Source organism: Atractosteus spatula, chromosome 20 (genome assembly GCF_055471065.1).
Source record: "Atractosteus spatula isolate fAtrSpa1 chromosome 20, fAtrSpa1.hap1, whole genome shotgun sequence".
NCBI classification, from domain to species: Eukaryota; Metazoa; Chordata; class Actinopteri; order Semionotiformes; family Lepisosteidae; genus Atractosteus; species Atractosteus spatula.
The window spans coordinates 6,345,336-6,369,282 of NC_142725.1; the positions used below are offsets into that span (position 1 = coordinate 6,345,336).

The 23,947-nt window shown below is 41.1% G+C and overlaps 1 protein-coding gene across 2 annotated transcripts; it reads right to left on the reverse strand.

The window, feature by feature from the left end:
• Positions 1-7,735: 7,735 nt before the first annotated feature.
• On the reverse strand, positions 7,736-15,442 carry LOC148817433 (uncharacterized). 2 transcript variants are annotated; one of them, XM_088938296.1, is made up of 5 exons: positions 15,310-15,442; positions 12,938-13,029; positions 10,416-11,268; positions 9,594-9,774; positions 7,736-8,144 (listed from the first exon to the last, which is right to left on the reverse strand). In XM_088938296.1, exons 2-5 carry the CDS (start codon positions 12,939-12,941, stop codon positions 7,935-7,937), a joined length of 1,248 nt encoding a protein of 415 aa, XP_088794422.1. In that variant the 5' UTR covers positions 12,942-13,029; positions 15,310-15,442; the 3' UTR covers positions 7,736-7,934. The 2 variants fall into 2 exon arrangements, with proteins under 2 accessions (XP_088794422.1, XP_088794420.1); XM_088938294.1 differs by lacking the exons at positions 12,938-13,029; positions 15,310-15,442 and having other exon boundaries at positions 10,416-11,318.
• Positions 15,443-23,947: the final 8,505 nt, after the last annotated feature.

The window sequence follows — 23,947 nt, forward strand, 5'->3', positions numbered from 1 at the left end:
ACCAGGGAAAATCTGATCATGTTTCTCTATAACAGTAATAAAAAACTTTATTTTACATATCACCTTTAAAAGTGGCATCTCAAAGCAATACAGTAGATGGAAAAACAGTTAAAAGGGACCAAAGTAAATACCAGACAAACGCAAACGCGTTTTTAATAAAATGCTTTTATTCATTCAGCAGAGAGTGAGAGGGACATCCAGCAGAGAGAGACACACACACAGGTTTTCATTGACAAAAAGTAATTGTTTTTTTTACATTCCTCTTGTCTAACAGGAATGTTTTGTTTGTGGACAGACTGTTAGACTAGAGGAAAAGAGCGCCTCCTTCTACGAAGCATTTCGTTGATCCGATCACAAATTCTTTTCCAGTCGCACGAAGTAAGAGTTGAGAATCTCCGATTCACCATGCGACTAATGGTTTCCCGGAGATTGCAAGGCAAGGCACTTTTGCCTCTGGACCCATCGAAATTTACAGACGTGGTCCACCCCCAGTAAATTTCAAAAGTCACAAGATTTCGAAACACGAGGGCGGCGTAGCGGTCGGCTCTTGCTTTCCCGTCTATGCCGATGCACTGCAAGTACAACCCCCCCTCCATCTCTTGAGTGATGGGTAACAGTTGGATATCTGGGAGAATTATTTGTCCCACTGGCGTCTGTGAATTCCGCTCTATAAACAGTGCTTCCTGAGGGGAGATAGACGGCGGGGACAGCATCAACCAATTCCTGCGCGGTGGTGAGCGGAGAGGCCGAGATGGAGTGTCCTGAGGCGGTGTGTGCTCTGCGGGGGGCAGAGCTTCCGCCAGGCATTGCAACCTGCATGGCGGGGAGAGGCACTTATCGGGAGACAGCTGCTCAACTGTTTGACTGCTGTAACATACTGTCTCCTTCCTCTGCATTTTCAGGAGTGTCTCTAGCCTCCCAATCCTCCCCAGTAATGCGTCATACTGCTCCCGCTGCTGCCAAAAAGTCTCCACACAGGTGGTGCTTCTACAGGTTGGCACCCTGGCCAGTGGCCGAGAGCAGAGACCCACGGCCTGTGGCAAAATAACATAATTCATGTAAGAAATAAAGTCACACAGTAGTATTACAGTAGTAGTACATCAGTCGCGGAACAGACGTCAAAATAAACTTTTCTTTTTTTCCGTCTTACCGCTTTCTTTTTTACTGTCCTGGTGGTAGATTTTGAAGATCGTTTCGCCCGTGCGGTGTTTTCTTGAAGAACAGGCTACGAAGAAATAATTATAATTGAATTTAAAATTCAAAACGGCAATAATACCTTGTAATATGCGCTGTAATCGCATATTTCAGATGAAGTCTGCTGTATTTGCTTACCCTTCGCTCTTTGGAAGCTGGGGCGGCAGAAGCACCCCGTCTCTTCCCGTAAAAGGTCTTGGTCTCCATACTGTACTGTGGTCGCTGTAGTGCAGGTTCGCAGTTTTTTTTGTGATGGGAGCTCACCCAATCCCTTGGTGTATTTATGCTATATTCACATGTACGGCTAGAATGTGTTCATTGTCTTCCAATGAAAGGCGGGTGCCTTTTGCCGAAGTCGGGAGACATTAGAGGCTTGCCACACCCGGACTGTTAAACCAATGCATTAGCACGTCAAAGCCCATTGAGGAGCCGGGCGCAATAATTGTTTTGTCCCTTGATTTACTGATATGCATTAATTATGGAAATCGAGTTCCTGCTCTTTGCAGACGACCTGATCCTGCTGTCGCCCACAGAACAGAGGCTGCGCCAGAACCTGGCACTGCTGGAGCAGCACTGTCAGACCTGGGCGCTGACAGTCAATCTGGACAAGACCAGAGTTATGGTTTTCCAGAAAAAAAGCCAGACCTCAGGGAAACAGGTACAAATTCACACTTAACACCTAACAACGGGAGCAGGGACGAATTAGGCCAGTACCCACTATTGTTAAACATACAGAAAAGAATATTAAAGTATTGAAGTATTGGCTTTAGTATTAGCCATACAGAACATTAAAGTGCCCCTTTTCCATTCAGTGGGTGCTTGAGCCGCTGTGTCCTATCTTCTGACAGTCGCCGTTGTGAATGTCTGTAGGGTGTATCTTACTTTTAGTACTATATTTTTGTATTATATTCCCTATTAATCAAACTCTAAGAGTATGTATCGGCTTGTCCCCTCCTCCCACCCCTCTCTGTGTACAGTAGAGCCTCCTGTCCAGCCAGCACATGTCCACAGACATTCACAACAGTGACATATTATAAAACGTTTGCACATATAGTTAAATTATTAGTTGTTTTTCAGGAAGTTAAAAAAACACTTGAATTACTTATCCAGTCTCTCGAAATAAAGTTATTTTTCAAGCAATGCAACAAACGTCGTGCAATGTGTTTTTTTTTTTAATCCTACATTGACAGCCACATCTTAAATCTTGTCAGTCAGCTCTTTTTTCTCTATTTGAATTGTGGCTTACACATCGCACGACTTTAAAAGCTAGAAAAACAGGTTTCGATTCACATTAGCTGGCGAGCCTTGTTTTGTCAAAGGACAGCACAAAAAATTAGACAATACACAGGGAGGGGGAGGGCAAGCGAGAGAGAGTTTTTTAACCTCTGTCAAAAAACCCAAATAACCAGGGGCAGAGACTCTGGGGGGATCATTGCGTGGTACAGAGCGGAGCTCAGTCAATTCTTATGGAATGTGTTTCTTTCTTCTTTTTTTCAGCATGGAATAAACCTGTTACTTGATTCATATGGATGCCCAGTTCCGCCGGGGATTCAAAAAAAAATTTTATATTTTTTTTAATCGGGTATCTAAGGGAATAGCAGTATAACCCTGTTCATGCACAAACAGTGGCATGTTACATTATTAATTTGGGTGTCTCCTCTTGCCAGAAAGCTCTAAATTGCATTTTGAGTGCGGTTTTTGACTTTTTTTAAATTGCAACCCATAAATAAGGCTGATTGCAAAAATGCACTTGGAATCTGTCCAAGCCCTACTCTGTCAGGCATTTTCTTTTACTGTAACGGACACAAAAACTCCCTTGCTTTTAACAGAGCGTTTCATAATTTCCAACACCGAAAATTATTTAAACTGCAACACTTATCATCCACCCAGAGCTCGAAATATCACAATAAAGTGATATTTATTCTATACAGCAATCGCATATTTGGGTACCGTTTCATAAAACTTTCATGCTTAAAATTTTTAGGGAGAAATGGAAGACTGATAATGGGATGGAATGGAATGAATGATAAGTGTCGCAGTTTAAATAATTTTCGTAGTTAGAAATTATGAAACACTCTGTTAAAAGCAATGGAGTTTTTATGTCCGTTGCAGTAAAAGAAAATGCCTGACAAAGTAGGGCTTGGACAGATTCCAAGTGCATTTTTGCAATTTACGTTGCATTGTCCATTGTGCTGCTGTAATACAGTTTAAAATAAGTCTAAACTGTATCAGCTTTATTTATGGGTTGCAATTTAGAAAAAGTCAAAAACCGCACTCAAAATGCAATTTAGAGCTTTCTGGCAAGAGGAAACACCCAAATTGATAATGTAACATGCCACTGTTTGTGCATGAACAAAGTTATACTGCTATTTTCCTTAGATACGTGATTAAAAAAAATAAATTTTTTAAATCCTCGGTGGAACACATTCCATAAGAATCAGCGCTTTTATATATCCCCTTTAAACACATATATTTAAACACACGTTTACGATTTAAATCAAAACACGATTCAAATCAATATAAATGTTTATTTTGTAACGCATAGGTGACTATTCATTGTTATTAAAATGACTTAAATTTGATCATGTTGTGATATTTAGAAATATACATTTGTTTGGTGCGAGTGAGGATTTATTTAATCTCTGACCAAGGGAAACTTCATTTTCATTTTTTCAAAGAAATGTTTGTTTAAAAAAAAAGTCATGGTTCCAGTGGGATTTGATCACAGACTGTTTGACATGGGAATCAGGAACCTAACCCACAGCGCCACCGGCAAGGTCCCGTGCAGTATGCTGAAAAAGCACTACAGAAACATTATCAACAGACAATGTACAGCGTGTACTATTCTTGTGTTGCGGTACATGAATATAATTATATCGTTATTCATTTCTTTAGATATGCGATTCCATATTATATTCCCTTTTAATCAAATTCTAAAAGTATGCTTGTTGACTCCGGTATCTCATTAGTTAAAGACTTCGATGCTTAAAATGTTTAGGGAGAAATGGAATACCGGTGTGTATTTTTTCTTTAAAGTACCAAGACCAGCCATATACTGTATGTTTATGTTCCAAAATTAATATCGTTTATGGCCTTCACACACGTTACAGTATGCTCCTATTCTTTTTATGCTCAGCTACTAAGATTTCCCTTCAGTGGTAAAATTCCATAAGAATATTCAATACTACAACGGGCACAGTAAAGACGTTTACTGTAAATCTTTCTACGACAGACCAACGGACCACGAGTGCCCCTGTCGGTCAACCAATCATGTACCGCGGTACCGCGTGTCATCGTGCATCACAATGCGCGACGCCGTAGCCAATTACCTCCGGTACGTGTCTGTACCGTGCACTTTGAATGGCTGCATCTGTACACCCTTCAAATATTTTATTGACGCAAATAAAGTCGTTTCTCGAGTAGGGTTGTTACACTCGTGTCCCGGACAAATTTCACCCTAGCCTTTACCAATCAGGCCTCCTAATAATCCCCATCTACTGTATGAATCAATGTTCTCCTTCCCACTGATAACTGGTGTGTGGGGAGCATACTAGAGCACTATGCCTGCAGTTCATCCTGGTGGAGGAAAGTCCCCATTACCTGTAAAGTGCTTTGAGTGGAGTGTCCAGACAAGTGTAAGGATTATTTATTTATAACCACTTAAGGTTACTGATACAGTTCAATCTTCTCACTGCCAGAGGGCACCTCATGCACTGGCTGCTGGCAGAGCACAGGCAAACACCACGCAGACACCTGTATCAAGCTTGAGCCAGTCACAAACTGACCAGAGATCCCTCCTTCAGCTCCATATAAACTGCGCTATTATTCCACTCAGTGCTCAGGCTCCTACACATCTGGTTAGTATCACGGCCTCTACATCTAGAGGGTGCTCCTGCTCTGTCCTGTTCCTTGTTTCTCTGTGCTGTACTTGTTCTGCTGGTTTGTCTTGTTGTCTGGGGCTATATATTTCCAGGTCTTCCGTTCCTCCTAGCTTGGCATTGGGATCGGTTGTTGAGAGGCTTGCCTCACCAGGTCACCCCACATCCGCTACCTGAGGGCTTATGTCTCGTTCTGACTCCACCCGATACCTTGAGCCTGGAGCGAACCCCTGTGTTTGCTCCGTTCCTGACGCTACCGTCTCGCCGGTCTCTCTCCACAGCTAGCCCCCGGCTTCTGTGACAGTTACAGCTCTGGACCTTTACTTTTCTGGCTTTTCCTATTCCTAGCATCCTTTTCTTGTTCTTTCTTTCCATTGTTTTCTCATGGCTACTTATTGTTTCCTTTCTTCTGCTTCATGTGTTGGATTTCTCCTTGAATTGCCTTCCTAGTTCCTGAATTTGGCCTTCTCCTTGACTTTGATTGTGGATTTTGTGTTATAGTGTTGTTTTAGTGATCTCCGTCTGTTGGTACCTGCACAGAGTCTATTTCCCTGCTCACTTGAACTGTCTAGCCTGCCACTAACAGGTATGGTGAAACTATAACCTTTCCCCTAAACTAATAAGCCATGACCAATCCAGTGAATCTAAGCAAACGTCCGAAATTCAGCCCTCCACTGGTCCAGTTGCAGAACCTGTTACTTCCTGTGTCTGTATATCTCTGGAAGACTCTTCTGCCCCTACTCATTACTTTTATACCCTGAGGACTGCAGATATTATCTTCTGTGATACCTCACAGCCATAACAGTAGTTTAAAACTCAGTTGAGAAAGCCTGTTCTGTAGCAACATGGGGCCACTCCAATCATGCGTTCCCAGACTCCTACCATGTGAGAAGAATGGGGAGGGTTGAATTCCCATGTGCAGTCTTGCTCTCTTTGGTATTTCTGGACACCAGTCTCTGGTTGCTACTTCTTGCCAACATGTAGCTCCTTGAGGTTTGTTCCACAATCTGATTTTAGTTGTTTCATGAATCCACAAATGGCAGAGAACCTCCTCAGTGCGCTGATGCAGCTCAATGTGATGTGGATTCTATCACTTCAATGTGCACTGCCTGAGTGCTCGTGCACGTGAACAGCACTGCCCAGCGCTCACTGTAAGCTTGCCCTCCTCTGGTGTGGCGTGCAGTATCTGCCCAAGGGCCAATGACATTCTAACCAACGTCTGTAACGGGTGGGGACATGCTGGGTCATTTGGGCGGAAGGCCTTCCATTTTCTGTTCTTCCCTTTTGCTACATTGATTCCTACACGCGACACACTTGTGAAGGACAGAACTGATGAACCTCTTACCAGAACCTACCTGTCACGGATGTCGGAAGGGACGAACCGTAGAATGTCAGGAGAGCGAAAATAGACCCTATGCGTAGAGCGCCGTCTAGGTGTACTGGGCGTGACACTATCAATTGCCTTCTTACGGGATACTCTTATGGCTCGCTCAGTAAAGTGACGACCTTCATGTCTGACTCATTCATGGTAGTGTCTTACAAGCACTGTGAAAATGTGGTGTCGCTAAGTGTCACTGCAATGGGGGTCTATCCCAGAAGAATAGGCTGCAAGGCAGGGCAACACACTGGACAGGACACCAGTTTATAACACTGTCACGATCGCTACTCTCCGTCTTGAGGGCGCTCCAGCCCTTGCTTGTTTTCCCCCATTGTTTACACCTGTTCCTTTGCCCAGCCCCTCTTTAGTTCCATCTTTAAAGCCAGACGCAGGCGTTTGCCCGAGGCTTCTCATTGAATCCCATTTCGTGAGAGCCAGGGGTCCTGCTGCATCTGGTTCCGTCATGGTTTTAGTTTCCTGTTCCTGATTCCCTGCCCTGCCAGTTCTGACCCGGTTCGTGTTTTTAGTTCCTTTGGATGGATTCCCTGGTTTTGGACTCTGCCTCCCGTCTTGGATCCCCCCTTTGGATATACCCTTGGATTGTTCGCCTTGGATTCACTCCCCCTGGACACCTGCACTCCTCGGACACGCCCCCAGTCTCCAGACCCTTCTCCTGCATGACTATTTTCCTTATTGTATCCTCACTATTCCGGATCGTGTTGTCCGCATAGGGCCCGGAAAGAACTGATCGTTACAAACACGCACACAGACAGGAACACATTCAAAACACCACTCCAGGCAGAATGTTTTGGTTAGCTAGGAGGAAAACTGAGCACCCAGAGAAAACACACATGGACACGGGATGATCATGCAAACTCAAAGGAGCCCCATTCCAGAATCAAACCCTGGACAATGATCACATCAGGGTTTTTGTCATTGATTGGTTATCCTAGACTCAGTCTATCTGTTTCTGGACAAGGTCTGTGCTGTTGAGAGGAATACTGGAAGGGGACTATTTTACATGTTTTGTTTGTTCATTCATATGCCAGCTGAAAATCCATTTCTCTCTAAACCTCAGAGAGTGTGCCCTATGGATCAAGATTTCCTTTAGCTGTGGCAAAGCCACCTCTTATGTTGTGCTGAGAAATAAAAATTAAATACAAAGATGCAATAACTAACCAGCCAAATATTTTATTGATGCTGCTGAAATACAATATATATCAGAGTCAGATTAAGCATCCAAAAGAAAGAATTCAATACATGTCATACTTCAAAATTGTGAAAATTCAGCATTTCATTAAAAGTAAGAGGTAAAGAAAAGGATTTCTACCACAAGATACTCAAAAAAATACTTTTGAATATATATTTCAGATAAATGGTATGCTGCAAAAGACCAGATTATGAAAAGCCCAAAGCATTAATTGCATCATTTTTAGCAATTACCTATAATGTATTCTGAAAAATACTCTTCATACAGGTCTGAGCTACTTTGAGAGGTCAAGGATTTCTTCCTTTATTTCCACTCTGGAGACTGAAGCTCCAATCCATCTTCCAGCAATAGTGGTTTCATATCCAAAGACTGTGATCACCTTTGCTGTATAAGGAACATCCAGGGTTCCCTTCTGGACAACAGCCTTGAATCTCACTGCCTTCCCAGGGGGCACTGTGGCGGTCAAGGTAGATGATTCTACAACCTTCAGAGACAAAACAGCAAAACACATATTGCTATTTTGGAATTGGAATTACCAAGACATTGGGGAAAAACAATTTTAACATGCTATCAGCGGCAGTGATCTATGTAGAGTCCATTGTGGAGAAGGAAGAACGTTCAAGATTTGTTGGTGGATTAGTATGGTGAAGATAAGTGATGGATACTATCAGGTGAATCAACTGAATATTTAACTTAGCTGTTTACATGGGCTGTCGGAGGACTAAGCTTTATATTTAATATAGACATGGAAAAGGCAGGGGATACAGGTATAAGGCACACTTAAGAGAGGTTAACACCATGTGATGGTATTCTACCAGCTGTAGATGAGATGCTATTCATGATCATTTACATAAATACATCATGTATAGAATATAATGTATAGAAGATACTATCATGGGAAAAGAGTGCAGAGAGTAAACAGAGGAAAAAGGAGTAGAAGTAGCCGACACACAAATGACTGGGAGTTGCAGAGAGGGGAACATGATGGGTAAATGCACTGAGAGCTGAGAACTGGAGGTACTTTTTACCAAAAAAAATGACATTTGTTAGGACCAAAGCTAATATCAAAGGTTCAGGCACAGGGCTGAAAATTTTTTGTCTATCCCCAATCTGTTTCTGCTTCATATCTGAATTCATTATATACAGACCTTTATGTTTCTTGGACACAGAGACAGACCTATGAAATGTCACAACATTTTAAATTCTGTAAAAAAGTCATAAGAAATAGGAGTATCTGAAGCATATATTTTAATGCAGAACCGAACTGCAGAAAATACTGCTGGAATACCTAAAAAAACATGAAGTTTGGATAAATAAGGAGCTGTAACACAGTAAGTGTAGTAACCACAGCTTTTAAACAATCCTAATGATTATTAACAATATTTGTCCATATCTACATATAAGAAGGATCTATTCAAACATGGGAACTTAAGCAAGGCTACAAATGACAGGAGGTCTTTCAGCCTTTTTTTTTGTTAGTAGCTACTTGATCCCAAATCTCATCCAGCCATTTCCTGAAACCACATAACTGGGCAGCTTCCGAACTCCTTATTCATGCCATTCAGTTGTTGACACCAAACTGTCTATGTTCACCTCATCACTGTATCAAGAGCCAAATTATATAGAGCAGCAGGATCTACAATCTCTATGTGCTGTATATAAATGACACTTTTGCACTTTAGAAGTGCAAAAACCCCTAAAATCACAGCTCCATTTTAAAAATTTAATTCCAAACAGTCTTTTTTCAATTATGTAAGAATTTCAGGAAACTTTGGTATAGTGAAAAATAAATAAGTTCATTAAAAGTCTTTAAACAAAACTCATAAGTCTTGATTCTCTCAGTAATCCAGGTTTTCTATCTTAATTGTGAGTGTTTACCTAATGAGAGCATTTACAATACATTACATAGTTGTATCCAGTACTGATAACTAACCTGTTTCCTTTCCGTCTCTGTAAAGCTCCAGGTATGACTTGTACTGACATCCAGGGTGACTGTAGTTTCATTCTCCGCGATCATTGGGATTCCAGCCTTGAATTTTGTTGATGCCCCAACTGCCACAGTAAATCCATGCTCATGGGAAAAGGAGCTTTCCAGAGTAAGAGTCTCAGAAAACCTAGCCAGTTGAAAATACAATAGTTTCCTTTGGTAAATAAAATATCCACCCATCTCAGGGGAGCCAGAGCCTATCTCAACACACAATATGCCCTGGATGGGATTCCAGTCCATCACTAGGCACACACAGACACAATCAGACTCCACTCACAAGCTACACACACAGGTCTGGAATTGAACCCAAGAACCAACACTGCAAGACACTTATTCTTACCACTGCATCACCATGCCATCCTGTTTCCTTGGCCATTCTTTCAGATCAAGATGTACAATATTACTAGTAAAAGACATTAAACATTATATCAAGGGTAGAATCCAGGAACTATGCTTGAATGTTTAAGAACAGGGATGAGATGGAGGAATACCAGCTCTGGATTTGAAGGAAATTGGGAGGAAGTGAATGAAAGTTTAACGGCTAGGCTTGTGAGGGATGTCCTTTGAATTTCAATCTAGTTTATACATCCAAAGACAATATCAGCCCTTGGGTAGAAGAGAAATGGCAGAGAAAATCTTTAAGAACAATTATCTGAAAGTTACTTTTAGACATAATTTTAATTGATTAATTTTGAAAAATCTTGATAGATTAGATAATGTGCATATTAATACACATTAGGCATCTCAGACTGAATGTGAAATACTCACTGGAAAGTAGCAGTGTAGGGAACAGTGCCCGCAGAGTTGTCACAGTCATGTTGTCCAACGGTCAGAGGGACATTGGAAAGGATCTTGGCAATGTTGACCTCAAAATCTAAGCTTAAAACTTTGCTAATGGTTTTATCTTGCGTGAAGGCGAGTATCTGGTAGCGATTGTAGTCAATGCCAAGATTCTGGGCTCTTTCAAGCCAGTTATCGGTGGCAAACTGTGGTGGTGGAGCAGAGTAGATCTTCCCTTTATCGTTAGAGACACACCACAGATTGCCATCAGGAGAGAAGGCCATGAAATGGGTAAGTTCTGCCCAGCCTCCAGTTCCAACAAGTCCGGCATTACTGAGCCAGTTTTGATTCATGTGACTTGGAGGTCTTCCTTTAACCAGCTTCCCTTCTGATGTCACAGCATACAGGATACCCTCAGGGTCAAAGAACAGAGAAGGGAAAAGCCATCCTCCAGTTCCTATCTTAGTAGCAACCCTGTACCTCCAGGACATGTACTCATTCTCAGGAGGGGGACCCTTGTAAAATTCCCCACTTTTTGTCACAGCATACAGGCTGCCATCTGGATGGAAGAAGAGGGAGTGAAACTGATCCCATTCTCCTTTGCCAACACACTTTGCTTTAGTGGTCAGCCAGTCTTCATCCGGATTCACTTGAGGAGAACCTGTATAGATGTCTGCATTACGGACCGCATACATTATACCAGATGGACTGAACAGGATGTGAGAGAAGCCATTCAGACTTCCAACATGTTTTGCATGGTAATAAAAACTGTCATTGTAGTCAACTGGGAGTAATCCCATCTGGGCAAATCCTGAGCTTTCCACACCAAACAGCAAGACACCTATGAAAACATCAAATATTGAACATAGTTTCAGACTACTATTCATCACACCTAATAAAATGTTCACACACAACAGATCTGTACATCAACAAATAAAACTTATGCTGGACAAGGGAATGTGGTGCCATATTGAAAAAGAAGAGACATCTAGGTCTCCTCTTGCCCACATGTAAATAAGGGAATGCCACAGAAAATATATATCCAAGATAATCTGCAAGATTGCAGATTGCATCTAATTAAGTCTCATGTGCACCTCCTGTCTGCAGCCCTGAAGTATTCACAGAAGAATTTGAGCACCACAGTATTAAATCAAAAGGACTAAATGCCAACATCTTTCAGTGATTTCCTCAGTCCCGAAAATGCAGTACAGAACTCTCAGGAGAGCACACACGGTCAGGCAGCATGTTTTTAACAAAAGCGACGGTCTATCTCTGGATCACAAATGCTTCATAATAAATACTCCAGATTCTGTGTGCCCTCTCCATACCCCAATTCCAGTGTGCCAAAGAAACCCCAGAGGCACTGCTTTTCTCTAGAATGCAGTAGATCCTCCTGCTCTATTCCCTCTAGCTATAGAGATGCTGCTGTGATGGGAGTGAACTTGCAGCTCAACCCGTTTACATTCTAGACCCTCAAAAATAAATAACAAGAAGTTCAATAATAAAACTTCATTTAACATTACCCCTTCATAGATCACGAATACAGTTACAGGTTTTCTGTACTAACCAGTGTCTGACCAACACAAATGCAGTTTGATACAATTTTAAAAGTAAGTGTGTGGCTGATCCTCTGGGTTTAGTCTGATTTTTGCCTGTTTGTGCCAAGCTCTAGAGAGGACAAGGTGACCAATCCACACAACTGCGTAGGCAGTGAAGCCAGAATGAGCGATCAGGAGACCTGTAGGAGACTTAGAGAAGTGATCAGCTCAAATTCACTATGATTAAGCACTAGAAGACAATGTGCTAGCAGTGTGAACTAAGTGAAGAGGTGAAACATTTGAGGAAGTGCGGTGAATTGAATTGAATTTAACTGTGCTACTCTTCTAGCAGCAGGACGTAAAATGTTAAGGTTACACAAAGTGCTAAATGAATAATTACTGCAACCATTCACTCAAGATTCGGTTCATGGGTGTTAGAATTGTGTTTTCCTTCTTATTCTATAACTAAAAAATTCCAAAGGTTTGTTATATTTATGTATAAAAGTGTTAAAACTGTCTTCAAACAAACACATCTGTACTTGGACAATTTCTCTTCCTGCTGTATTGCCCATTTTCTTTCACATGCCCACACTTCTTTAACTTCAGCTTACCTCTGTCATTTCTGTCTTTTTTCTGTTAAAGACATTTGGGCATAACACATACATAAAAGGACAAAACCTAAAAGCATTAAAAGATAGTCATACCATAGCAGTAAAACGTGTAACAATGTCAAATTCCATTTCAGGTTGGAACACACCCCTCATTTTCACATTATTTCTTACAGGAAATTTGCGTCTGATTGAAGGGATTATAACTGAATCTTCAAATGGGCAGTGACCAATCCTCATCCTGGAGGGCTGGTGTGTCTGTGGGGTTGCATTACAACTTGAGTCCAGTTTCATGAACAATTGTTGAGTTGTTGACTCCTGAGTCTCCAACTGTGAGCTCATTATCATTTCTCAATATACTCACTCATATTGCCTGATGCTGAAGTCCTGTGAAGGTGATGGGGCACTGTTGGTGTTTTAAGATGTTTCTTGCTGAAGATGAGGTAAATTGTGTTTCTGCAAAAACCCAAATTCCAGAACCAAAATAGTTATTTAAATGTTTGTTTTATCCACTTGCATGAAGTTATAAATCTCCCCATCTTATAAGAACACATTACTTTAACAGTAATACAATACATGAAAAAGTACATGAGCCTTCAATGTTTGTGTTCTATAAAACAGAATTCACCAACCAAAATAATTTTATTTATTTTCCCCTTGCAGGAGCATTTGTCCTATAACACTCCCCAACTTATAATAATGAATAAGTAATAGGTTTATTCCATGCTGAAAAAAAGAAGAAAGAGAACACAACATTTCGGCCGTGGAGCCTTCTTCAGGTGTGGACACCTGAAGGAGGACACCTGAAGAAGGCTCCACGGCCGAAACGTTGTGTTCTCTTTCTTCTTTTTTTCAGCATGGAATAAACCTATTACTTGTTCCTTTGCAGCCTACGCATACTGAAGCAGCTGCCCACCTGAACTATAATAATGAATGTTACATCTATAACTAATATATATATACAGTATATATAAAAGTGCATTCTAGGTTTTAATTTAAGACATCACACACCAGATGGGTTTTGTCAATATCAACTGTTATGGTAAACAGACCAATCGCGGGAGTAACTAGATGATATGAGGCTTCCTTTGCAGGGGAAAATGACTAAAAGCTAAATTTAAGGGAATATAGACAAAATGAGATTTTAAAAGACAGAACTGAGGTAAAGGCAGGTGCAGTGCAGGGAAGGCAAAACAAGTGTACAGAAACACACCTCCACCTCCCTACTGGACCCACAAACACCTCTTCCAGCAGCAGCCTTAGCTTTCCCAGGAGTCTCCCACCCAGGTACTGGCCAGGCTCACACTGCTGAGCTATGAGCTGCCAGAGTGACAACTACAGATGGGATGCTTTCAAGTAAAATCCCATGCAGCATGCACTGGGCAGTTCATATTGATTGTTGCAAGAAGAAAAGTAAATTCAAGATATGTGGCACATGTGCTGTGTTGCGCAAACTTTGTTGAGACTCAATTAAGTGAATACTTGTTTTTAGAAATTTAACCTCTGTCACCTCTAAGTGTTCAGTTTGAATAATCAATCTTTGATTAATAATATTCATAAATGATAATAAATGATTTGTATACACAAACAGGACATTGGAAGGTGGTAAATACTTTTCAAAGGCACTGTATCTATTGTATTAGACAGTCTGTACTGGGAGTGCTGGTATTTTCTAACATTACATGTTTTTACATCATGTCATATTTCTTTTTATAGAAAGAAAACCTCTTCCACATTGCATGACCTGGAATAAAACACTGAGGAAATCATGCTTATTGAAGAACTAATAAATTCAACTGCATGCTCCAGATATTGGTGGACAGTAGCTTTACAACCTTCAAGCCTGATCCTAGTACCTTACAGGACACAATCTAGCGAACACAAAAAGCTGTTCACCAAAAAAACAAACTACAGTACCACTAAACCCTGTTTTTGAGCAAACCAAAACCTTTCTGCATCCATCCATTTTCAAAATACTTCATTCAGAACAGGGTCACGAGGAAGCCAGAGACTTTCCTTGTAAGCAACAGGCACAAGGTGGGATACACCCTGGATGGGACACCACTCCATTGCAGGGAACACAGATATGTTTCTACACCCTTTACCAATTAATGAATTATTAACAATGTAAGCAACACTATGACTATCTACAGGCTGCGATTATAGACCTCTCTAAAGCTGATGCATCACACACATACAGTTTAACAATATTTCAATGCATTTATGTATCAACACGTATATTCTGAAATGACCAGCAAAAACTTGTCACACCTGAAGAAAGCTCAACAGCTAAAACAATGTCTTTCTCTTTACTATTTTTCAGCATGTGGTTAGTGGGCAACGCTGTGGTTCAGTAGGTTAGCATTGCTGCCTTGTGGCACTGGGGGCCTCGGTTCAATTCTGGATCTTGAGTGCTGTCTGTGTGGAGTTTGAATGTTCCTTTCGCATTTATGTGAGTTTTCTCCTGGTGCAGTTAGAAAAAATGTCCCTCCCTGGTGTGAGTGGGTGTGTGTCCTGCAATGACCTGGTGTCCTGTCCAAGGTGTATCCTGCCTTTTCTTTTCATTACGATATCTTCCAGATCAAAACTAAAAGATTTCATTACCAATGTTCCATAAAACAAATGTTTTCCATCATATTTTCCCTTAACAAACAGATTGCCCACACTGATAGGAAAACCAGAGAGACAAAGCACGGTTTGCAACAAAGAGATTCACAACATCTTCTTATTACCAACCTGATCGGGTCCCCCGCACCTGAAGAAGGCTCAAGAGCAGAAAAGGTGTGTTTCTCCGTTTGCTTTGTCAGGGTGGGATTAAATGGTGTTATTGAACAGAACTTTGGGTGGAGGTCAAATTTTAATCTGCTTCCCTGCTGTGAAGGCTCACTGGCTGAAAAAGCACAGAACTCACCTTTTATACAGTAGGTCCCCTCCCTCCTCCCCAACATCAGCAATTTCTCAGAATTGGCTCTGCTCATTCATCTTAAGTGAGGGAGATTGCGAAAGCGCTAATTTTCAAGCAGCAGTTATCTCCTCAGCCTGGCTAGATAAAGCTCAACTACAAAGCTATCTGGTTATTTTTTATCCAGCTTGTTCATTATTGTTAGAACTGGACTGAACAGCTGAACCTTTATTTGTCACTATTCCAGTTATCCTCTAAGGCAACACAGCTGGATAATTAAAGCTGTCTGTCATTGTGCCTCTGCTAAGCATTGAATGAGTTTGACTAACCTTTTCTCTTAAAGCACCACTAATATAAAGTTTTTTTTTTAATGTCTGTTCATGGTTTGATGTAAATATACCTACTACTGTATATACATCTGAATTACCTGTGCAAAAAATGCTCATTTTGAAATATAAAAGGGACAACCTCAGAATTCTCAAGAAGAATATCCTGTCAAATTATTAACCATTTTATACAAAGGGTAGTGCAAGGCATACATTAAACTTTCTTTACCAAATCATTTTTAAAACATTTTTCTTTTCTCTTTGAGAAGCTCATCCTATTGTACTATTATACAATAATAACAGCTGAATTTAAGTAGAAATGAAGTTTAAGAATACCTGTTTAAGTTTAAGTTGCCAAGGACATCATGTATTAACAAATGATCAACTCTATGATAATCTTAAACGATGATGAAATCAGTGTTTATATTGTACATGGTTAGTTGCAGAGGATTTTTAAAACAACAATTATTATTTAGTTGTAGTAGTATTTAATACAGAATGTTTAAGGGTACATAATCTCAAGAGACTGCACTCAAACACTCAAAAAATACACATAGCCGTAATTTTGAAACAGCATATTAAACAAATCAAAAGCTAAAGTATAAAAACATGATTTGGGAGATCATTCGGTAGTGCAAGCAACAGAAAGAATTGTCTCTTCCAGTGTTTGCCAGTGTTTGGAGACTTACAGTATAATGGGAACTGGTAGAAGACCAGAATAAGAAGACAAAACCACTCAAGACCATAACATGTAAGCAGCTGAATTTTGAATTTCATTCTGAAATCTACAGGGAGTTTTCAATTTAAGAGCATGCTTTGATACACCATAAGCCATGTCATGAGAACACAAGACTGTTTCCATCAGACTGGGGAGATGGATCACTAATATGTGTCATGTTGACATGGAAAAAAAAGTCTGTGAACATGAGCTTGGAATGAGAAACTAGGTTAAAAATATGAGATAAGATGTTTCAGTTGATTACTTGGACTGATTCAACGATCAACAGTAGGTTGACACACAGGCAGAGTTCTCAAAGAAGGAGAGGAAATCAACATATAGTCTCTTCAGTCTTGTCAGAGATCAGAAACAAAAAAAGATTTGTTGCATCCATTTTTGAATATTATCTAAGAAGTGTGACCATGATTTTTGCTTCATTAATGTCAGTATACATAGTAATGAAAGCTGATGTCTATGAAGAATCTGACCTAATGGCAACATAAACTGTAGGTATGAAAAAGATTTGGACCCAAAAGAGAGCCTTGCGGGTTGCAGATGTGACCAACTTTGTGGAGCATTAAGCATAATTAAGTTTTGTACTTGAGCAGTGTCATTTCTATATTGTTCAGGACAGAGTGCAAGGTCATCAGAGCTGATCTGTTTCCTAATACCCGTGATATTGCAAATCTGAGATAGTTCCTGTTTCATCTTGCAAGTTTCATAGGGAAAACAAAAGGTTAAAAGGTTAAAAGAGCAAAAGAGAAAAGGCTGTGGTTAGTGTTGAAACACTGAATTGCTTCAGAATTGATATCTACAGTTCCAGCAGTTTAGAATGAACTCAGAATGAACGCCAACACACATATGAAATGCGTATGATAACAGATTAACATTAATGACAATGATACCATCTGAACATTAACCCCTCTGGTGATCCCAAAATAGATCAGATCATTAAATCAATTTCTCATCTCTCCAACTGCTGGAACTTTTACTGTAAAATTAATTAGTCTCAATTTCATACTATTTCGGCATATCTGTATTTTTAAAATGCGATTCACGTCCATCTCTCTTCTTCTTTTTTTATGGCAAATATGCCAATGTGTACCGTAATTGGGATGTACAGTAAGAGGGAGAGATCAGCACTTCAACAAGCAAAGTACTTACAGTATGTGAATATTTAATACTTTTTTCTGTTAAGGAACAATTAAGGCTTATCCCACGCTGAAAAGAGAAGAAAAGAAACACAATATTTTGGCTGTGGAGCCGTCTTCAGGTGTGAGCCTTGAGCCTTGACTTCTACTTGAACTATTTTATCCTGTCAGACTTGCTCACTCGAAAACCAAGTCTCAAGAGTTTCAAGATCAATTGCTGCATCGTTGAGTTATACAATATCACTCATTGTCAATAACTTGAGAGGTGTCCTGCACAGGGATAAAACTCCATATAAATGGTGTAGATCTGTTTTTGTTTGCTACCAGGGAAGAGTGACAATTATAATCCACCTTCCGCAGGCGTTGTGTGACCTTCAAAGTGCTGCCACCTTGCTAAGAACTTGGAGGAACAGGTTGGGAGTAACACTGGAACCTTATTCCTGGTGCAAAGTGTCAAAGCTAGGCCTCCCTATTATAAAGACAAGCCTGTTGTTTCTGAATCTCAAGGTGATTGTCCTGAGAAATGCATGCAATTGTGCTCAGCCATTTCTTTAGGTACAGTCTGTCCAGTCTGGTGGTTTGAGGATGCTTAAACAAGATAGATAGATAATACTTTATTAATCCCATAGGGAAATTGATGTGTTACAGCAGTCCAGCCCAAGACAAGCAAAACAGACATCAGAATAGTTATAAAACAAAAGACAACAAAATAAATAAAAATAAATAAATACATAGGTGTGTGCAAAATGTGCTGATCCAGAGGGGTGTGACATTCAATATACAACAGAGGTCCTGCATCACCTGGGACATACTGTATTTGAAATGCCCTGATCTGTGATTTCATCAGGAATCCCTTTTCAAGTGAAAACTTTGAAGATCTGTTCTACAATCTGCTCAGTAGACATCATTGTATGAGGGATTTCTTTAAAGTCCAAGAGGCATAGTCTACTGTACAATTATCAACACAAACCAGTGTACTGTGGTGGTGTTTTCAAGTGGACCAATCAGACTCATTGTAATACACTGAAATGGCCTCTCAATTAAAAGTAAATATGAGTGGTGTTGGAAACATGGCCCTCCAGTCGGATTGCTGGTATGTGGGACAGATGGCATACCATCTCTCCAGCTCTATCTTTATATAGGCCAGCAAAACATGCCCATAATTCCATCCAGTTTTTCTCCCTTTCCACCCCAGCCCTCAAAATGGATGTAAAGGTCAATGACCTCCTGGAATGGATGTACTCTTTAATATTTTGAATTATCCTGGAAAGCATAAACAGCACAGACTTGGTTAGGGTCTTGAAAAAAAGAGAACACCCTGGAGATCCCTTCTGAACCTTCATACTTTGAGTATATCTTACTCAGTACACACACTTGAGATAAATATCAGAAACAAAAACAGGAAACAATTGCAAACACATTTTATCGTCCTTCTTCAAAAGGCAATATCTCAAGTTGTGGAACACCTAGGATGACATTTTCTCTTTCCAGGTCTTCTCTAATGTGTCTTCTGACCTGCATAAAAAGTGAAAGTGATTCAACAAACAATAAAAAATTGGCAGGGATTTTTATGATGGTTGGTCCTGGAATTATTTTTCCTCCTTCCTGGAGAGGTGCAATAAATAGCAGAAATCAATGCAACGTCTAATTTTTTCAGCGTGTTTTCCTGTTGTACTGACTTCTGGCTGTGGACATATTATGTTGTTGGAGAAAAAAAATGTTTTTGCACATTTTTTAACACTTCTGGTGTGTATGCATGACAGATTGACTAAATGGAAAAGACAGACAATGCAAGGACAGCTAAGAACTCTCTCTTTGCTAAAACCCTCCCTAAAATGTCTCTAAATGGCCAGAAATCGATGAATGACAGCTGTTTCTTCCGATTACAGTACATCAGCTTTTTTGGTAGCCCGGTCAGTTTGAAATCTTATGGGGGCCATCGGCAGCCATTTCTTTTTTGTTTACTATGAGTTCCACATGGATTTACACGGAAAAGTTTTGTTCTACAAAAGTAAATTTTTCAAAGGTAAGGATCTCATGTCTTTTGGTGAATTGCTTTTGTGATTGCATTTTGCTGGAGAATCTATTATTACTGATTGACTTTGGACCTCTAAATTGAAATGCTAGATATATTTTCAGAAATGATTTGCTTTATGCTTTTGTATCTGGATACACAACACTGCTAAAAAGATTAGGTTGTCATGTTTGTTGTGATGTATGGTTTTTAGTGTTGGGTTTTGATTTTGCTGGTCAAAATATTTATAAAACCTCCGTTGTTCAGTGTTGTGTTATGAAATAGTTTCTCTGCTGTAAAAAAAATAATGATTGTGTTAAGAAGAAAATGGAGATAACTTACATTTGTGATATATTGAGAAATGATTTTAAAAAATGTGTTTTTAATGATGGAAAGTGTAGCTTTAGAAGTGAATTGACATTTGTCGTCGGAGAGGCCTACAATGGAGTCGATAGGGTTACAGTAAGTGCCAAGTCAGCAGTTAGTCATCATGAGGGGGCTGCAGAGAAAATTAGCCATCAGGGACTTCTGGGAAGTATAAACTGTTTCACCAACATTGAGTCACCAATTCCACACTCCACCCTGTACAGTAGGTCATTTATCATGTGAAATACCAAATATCTCTGATCCCCGAAAGTTCAATTATCTGTCTGGACAATGGAAGGCCTACATCATCTGCCTCTGGGACTACCAGTTATTTCACAGCGTTTCCCCACTGAGGCAACGCTGTCTGCCCTGCACAGAGGTTTTCTCCATCTCAACCAGTCTCTCCATAGTATCACTAGAAAGGACAAGGTACCACCTTCACTGTATGTATACTTTTTCCCACCAATAAGGAACTTCACCATCTGTGTGGAGCACCACTTCATGTTACTGTGAATGCACTGTATTGGAATCCTATTGCCATTACCTCTATGCCTCTTAGAAACTAGGCCCTTGCAGACTCAGCCAGAACAAGGTGTGTTCCTGCAGCTCCCTCAATGTCCATCTGTGGACATTCATCAATTTTATGCCTGGGGACCCCAAAACATCCACACACCACTTACACCTTTCCAGGGACCCACTCACAGTGAATGGGTGGTGTGAAGGAGGGCATGTAAGCCTCCTGCTGGTCTTCCACGAGACTTCAGGCTCATCCGGGTTGGACAAGCTGGGCTCCAGGGCCTGGAGGGTGTCCCTAGGCTTTCGGATTTTCAGTGATCCCTATCCTCAGCAGGCAGTTGGACAGGGGTCGTAGGCTTTCTTCTTCACTATAGGCTAGATGAGTTTCAGTTGGCTCTACACCTTCAATTAGGGTCTGACTGCTGGTCTCCACCCAACTACAGAGGCAAAGGGTTTGATGAACTGCTCCCGGGTGATCCATTTCAGCAATTCTTTAAACGTCTGCTCTCCTGTGCACAGCCGGTGACATCCAGCATCTAGTAGGACTGTCATCAAAACTCAGTCATCTGAACTTCATGGTCCCTTCATTTTCCAGTCCCACTGCTGTGCAATGCTTTCAAGCTTGGGTGTCTGCCAACACAACGTTTAAGAGCAGCCTGTCGGACACAAGGTGAGTGAAACTCCAAAACCTGACACCAATGTACAGTAGCACTTACAACTCCTCTGAGTTCATCAGAAATGGAATTTCTACTCAAGGGAAAAGACACCTCTCAGCATGAGCACAAGGAGGAATAAGAGCCTTCTTAGTTTAGCAACAGAACCCCACTCCCAACTCTCTCCATCACACAGCTGCTCACCAACAGACCAGCCCACAGACCACTGGAGTCCTGTCTACAGGAGACTGACTGGTGGTTCCACTGCAGACAGAGCAACAGACATCAACCAGGAGAGGAGTCTACGGGGATTAACAACACAAAAGCAACACATGCTACATGTGTCTACAGCAGCTCTTAGTCTATTCCTACCATAGTCTATCCCTATATTACTAATAGTAAAAATACTAAGATTAATGCATTTGATATATTAGATGGATGTACTTAATTATATGTTTAAATATATTAAGTCATTTGTTCTGAAGTACTAAACATTTCCAAATAAAACATTATATTCTATATATTAAACTTTACAGGCAGAAACTGTATTTCATATCGTTACAAATGGGGGGGGGGTTATGAAAATGGTAAAAAAATCAGGAATTGACCAAGCAGTTTAATCCACAAGTTAAATAATTATTCCTAACTTGTAATAATTTCTCCAGGATATTTCTGAGCGGTCGGTATAATTAGAGGCATGTGAATTATTTATTCTCTGGCACAACTTCGGTAAAAAGAGTAATAATCCAGGTACACTTGGTTAAACAAATGGTAATTAACAAGGAGAAGACAAACACTACGCTGCATCATACAACACACAAGTTAATATACAGTATATACAGTAAAACAAGGCATTTCAGAGGTGCGGTGGCTCAGGATCTGCACCTTTTGGCTGGAAGGTTGCCGGTTCATATCCCGCGGCTGGCAGAGGAATCCTATTCCGTAGGGCCCCTGAGCAAGGCCCGTCACCCAAACTGCTCCAGAGGCGCAGTATAAATGGCTGACCCTGTGCTCTGACCCCAAGCTTCTCTCCCTGTTTGTGTGTCTCATGAGAACAAGTTGGGGTATATGAAAAAAGGCAAATTTCTTAATAGGAGAAACTGTATATGGCCAATTAAGTTATCTTATCCTATCTCTGCAAACCCAGGTGCCATATGATAAATGGGAGCCTATCTCCCTTTTCTATAGTATTTCCCCTAAGCAAGAAAGACATCTCTAACCAAGGTATTGTTTTACCCAGGAACCCCAAGTTTCCTCAAAACACAGACTTGCAAGCTCTCTCTAACAAGGTTCCAATACTTAGCTCCAGTTAGGTTTTGTTTGGATGATGAAGTTGGGGCTCTCGCCTGGTGCAAGCTTTATGTAACGAACAGTTCTTTCCGGACCCTATGCGGACGACACAGGCCGACGGAGTGGGGGAACACTGGGGAAACGTCATGCATGAAAACGGGGCTGAAGACAGGGGGGCGTGTCCAAGGTGCGCTGGTGCACGGGGGAGGTGTGGCCGAGGCGAACAATCCGAGAGTAGTCCTTAGGGAAAATCCAAAACGCAAGGGTAAGTCCAAAACCAGGAGATCCATCAGAAGAGGGAATTAAAACCACGAAGGCCGGGTCGGAACCGGCGGACGGGGAACAGGAACAGGAACCGAGGTTAAAACCTTAACGGGACCAGGCGCTTCCAGGTCCCTGACTCGCACGATATGGAAATCAGATGCAGAGACCGGATGAGCGTCAGCGCCTGGCTTTTAAGGTGGGCTGGGAATGGGAAACAGGTGCACAGAATAAAGTCTTTAGTGAAAGGGCTGGAGCACCCTTAAGGAGGGGGAACTATAATCGTGACACTTTAGGTTCCAACTCCTCCAGGCTCCTTTCTTGCAGTCTGACCTTCTTCCTCTCCTCTCTTCTTTCCTCTGCTCCCCTGTGGTCTTAATGTCATCTTATATGGTGTGTTTCTGGGCTGCTCACTGGGGGAATCCTACTCCATTGGGCCCCTGAGCAAGGCCCTTAACTCCAACTGCTCCAGGGGTGCCATATAAATGACTAACCCTGTGTTCTGACCCTACGCTTCTCGCCCTGTCTGTGGGTCTCATGGAGAGCAAGCTGGGGTATGTGAAAAGTCAAATTCCTGGAAATAGTATATGGCGAATAAAGTGATCTTATTTTATCATTTACCCACAACTTTGCAATTGTTTTTGATTAGGGGACATATCAGGAAACATCCTCTGCTTTCAAGCTGGAAATGTTTACACTGCCAGGTGTCACACAGTTTATCTAAACTCTTAGAGACACTTCCCTAGTCACCCATAGCTGTAAGAATATATTTTTAGAAATCAAGTTAAATGAATTTTAGTTTTCATACAGGGTGATCAGATCAGGTAGGATACAACCAGAAATATCATCACACCTCAGATCAAGTAACTTTGCCCAAGGGCCTGGCATGTGCTTAAACATGAACTACAGAAAAGAGAGAGAAGATCAGGCATCAGCAAATTTCTCAGAAACTGATAGCCTTTAAGATTACCTCCCCTATGTAATGATGCCCCAGACAGGGTCTGTGTGGGCGCTTTTTTCTCCTGAGCTCTGTCCCAGGAAGAGGGAGTGCAATGCTGTCAAGCTTGGGGCTCCTTCTAGTCCTTTCCCTGCAGCTCCCCTGGGGCATAAACATAATGTTCCATTTCTGCCTGCAATAGCACCCAAGGCTGCTAGGTGTCACATTATGTACAGTATT

Coding starts and splice junctions, on each gene's coding strand:
- LOC148817433 (XM_088938294.1), bottom strand. CDS start 11,314: ATGAATAGTAGTCTGAAACTATGTTCAATATTTGATGTTTTCATAGGT. Junction 9,775..10,415: donor CCCTACACTGCTACTTTCCA/GTGAGTATTTCA, acceptor TCAACTGGCTAG/GTTTTCTGAGACTCTTACTC. Junction 8,145..9,593: donor CAGAGACGGAAAGGAAACAG/GTTAGTTATCAG, acceptor TTGTCTCTGAAG/GTTGTAGAATCATCTACCTT.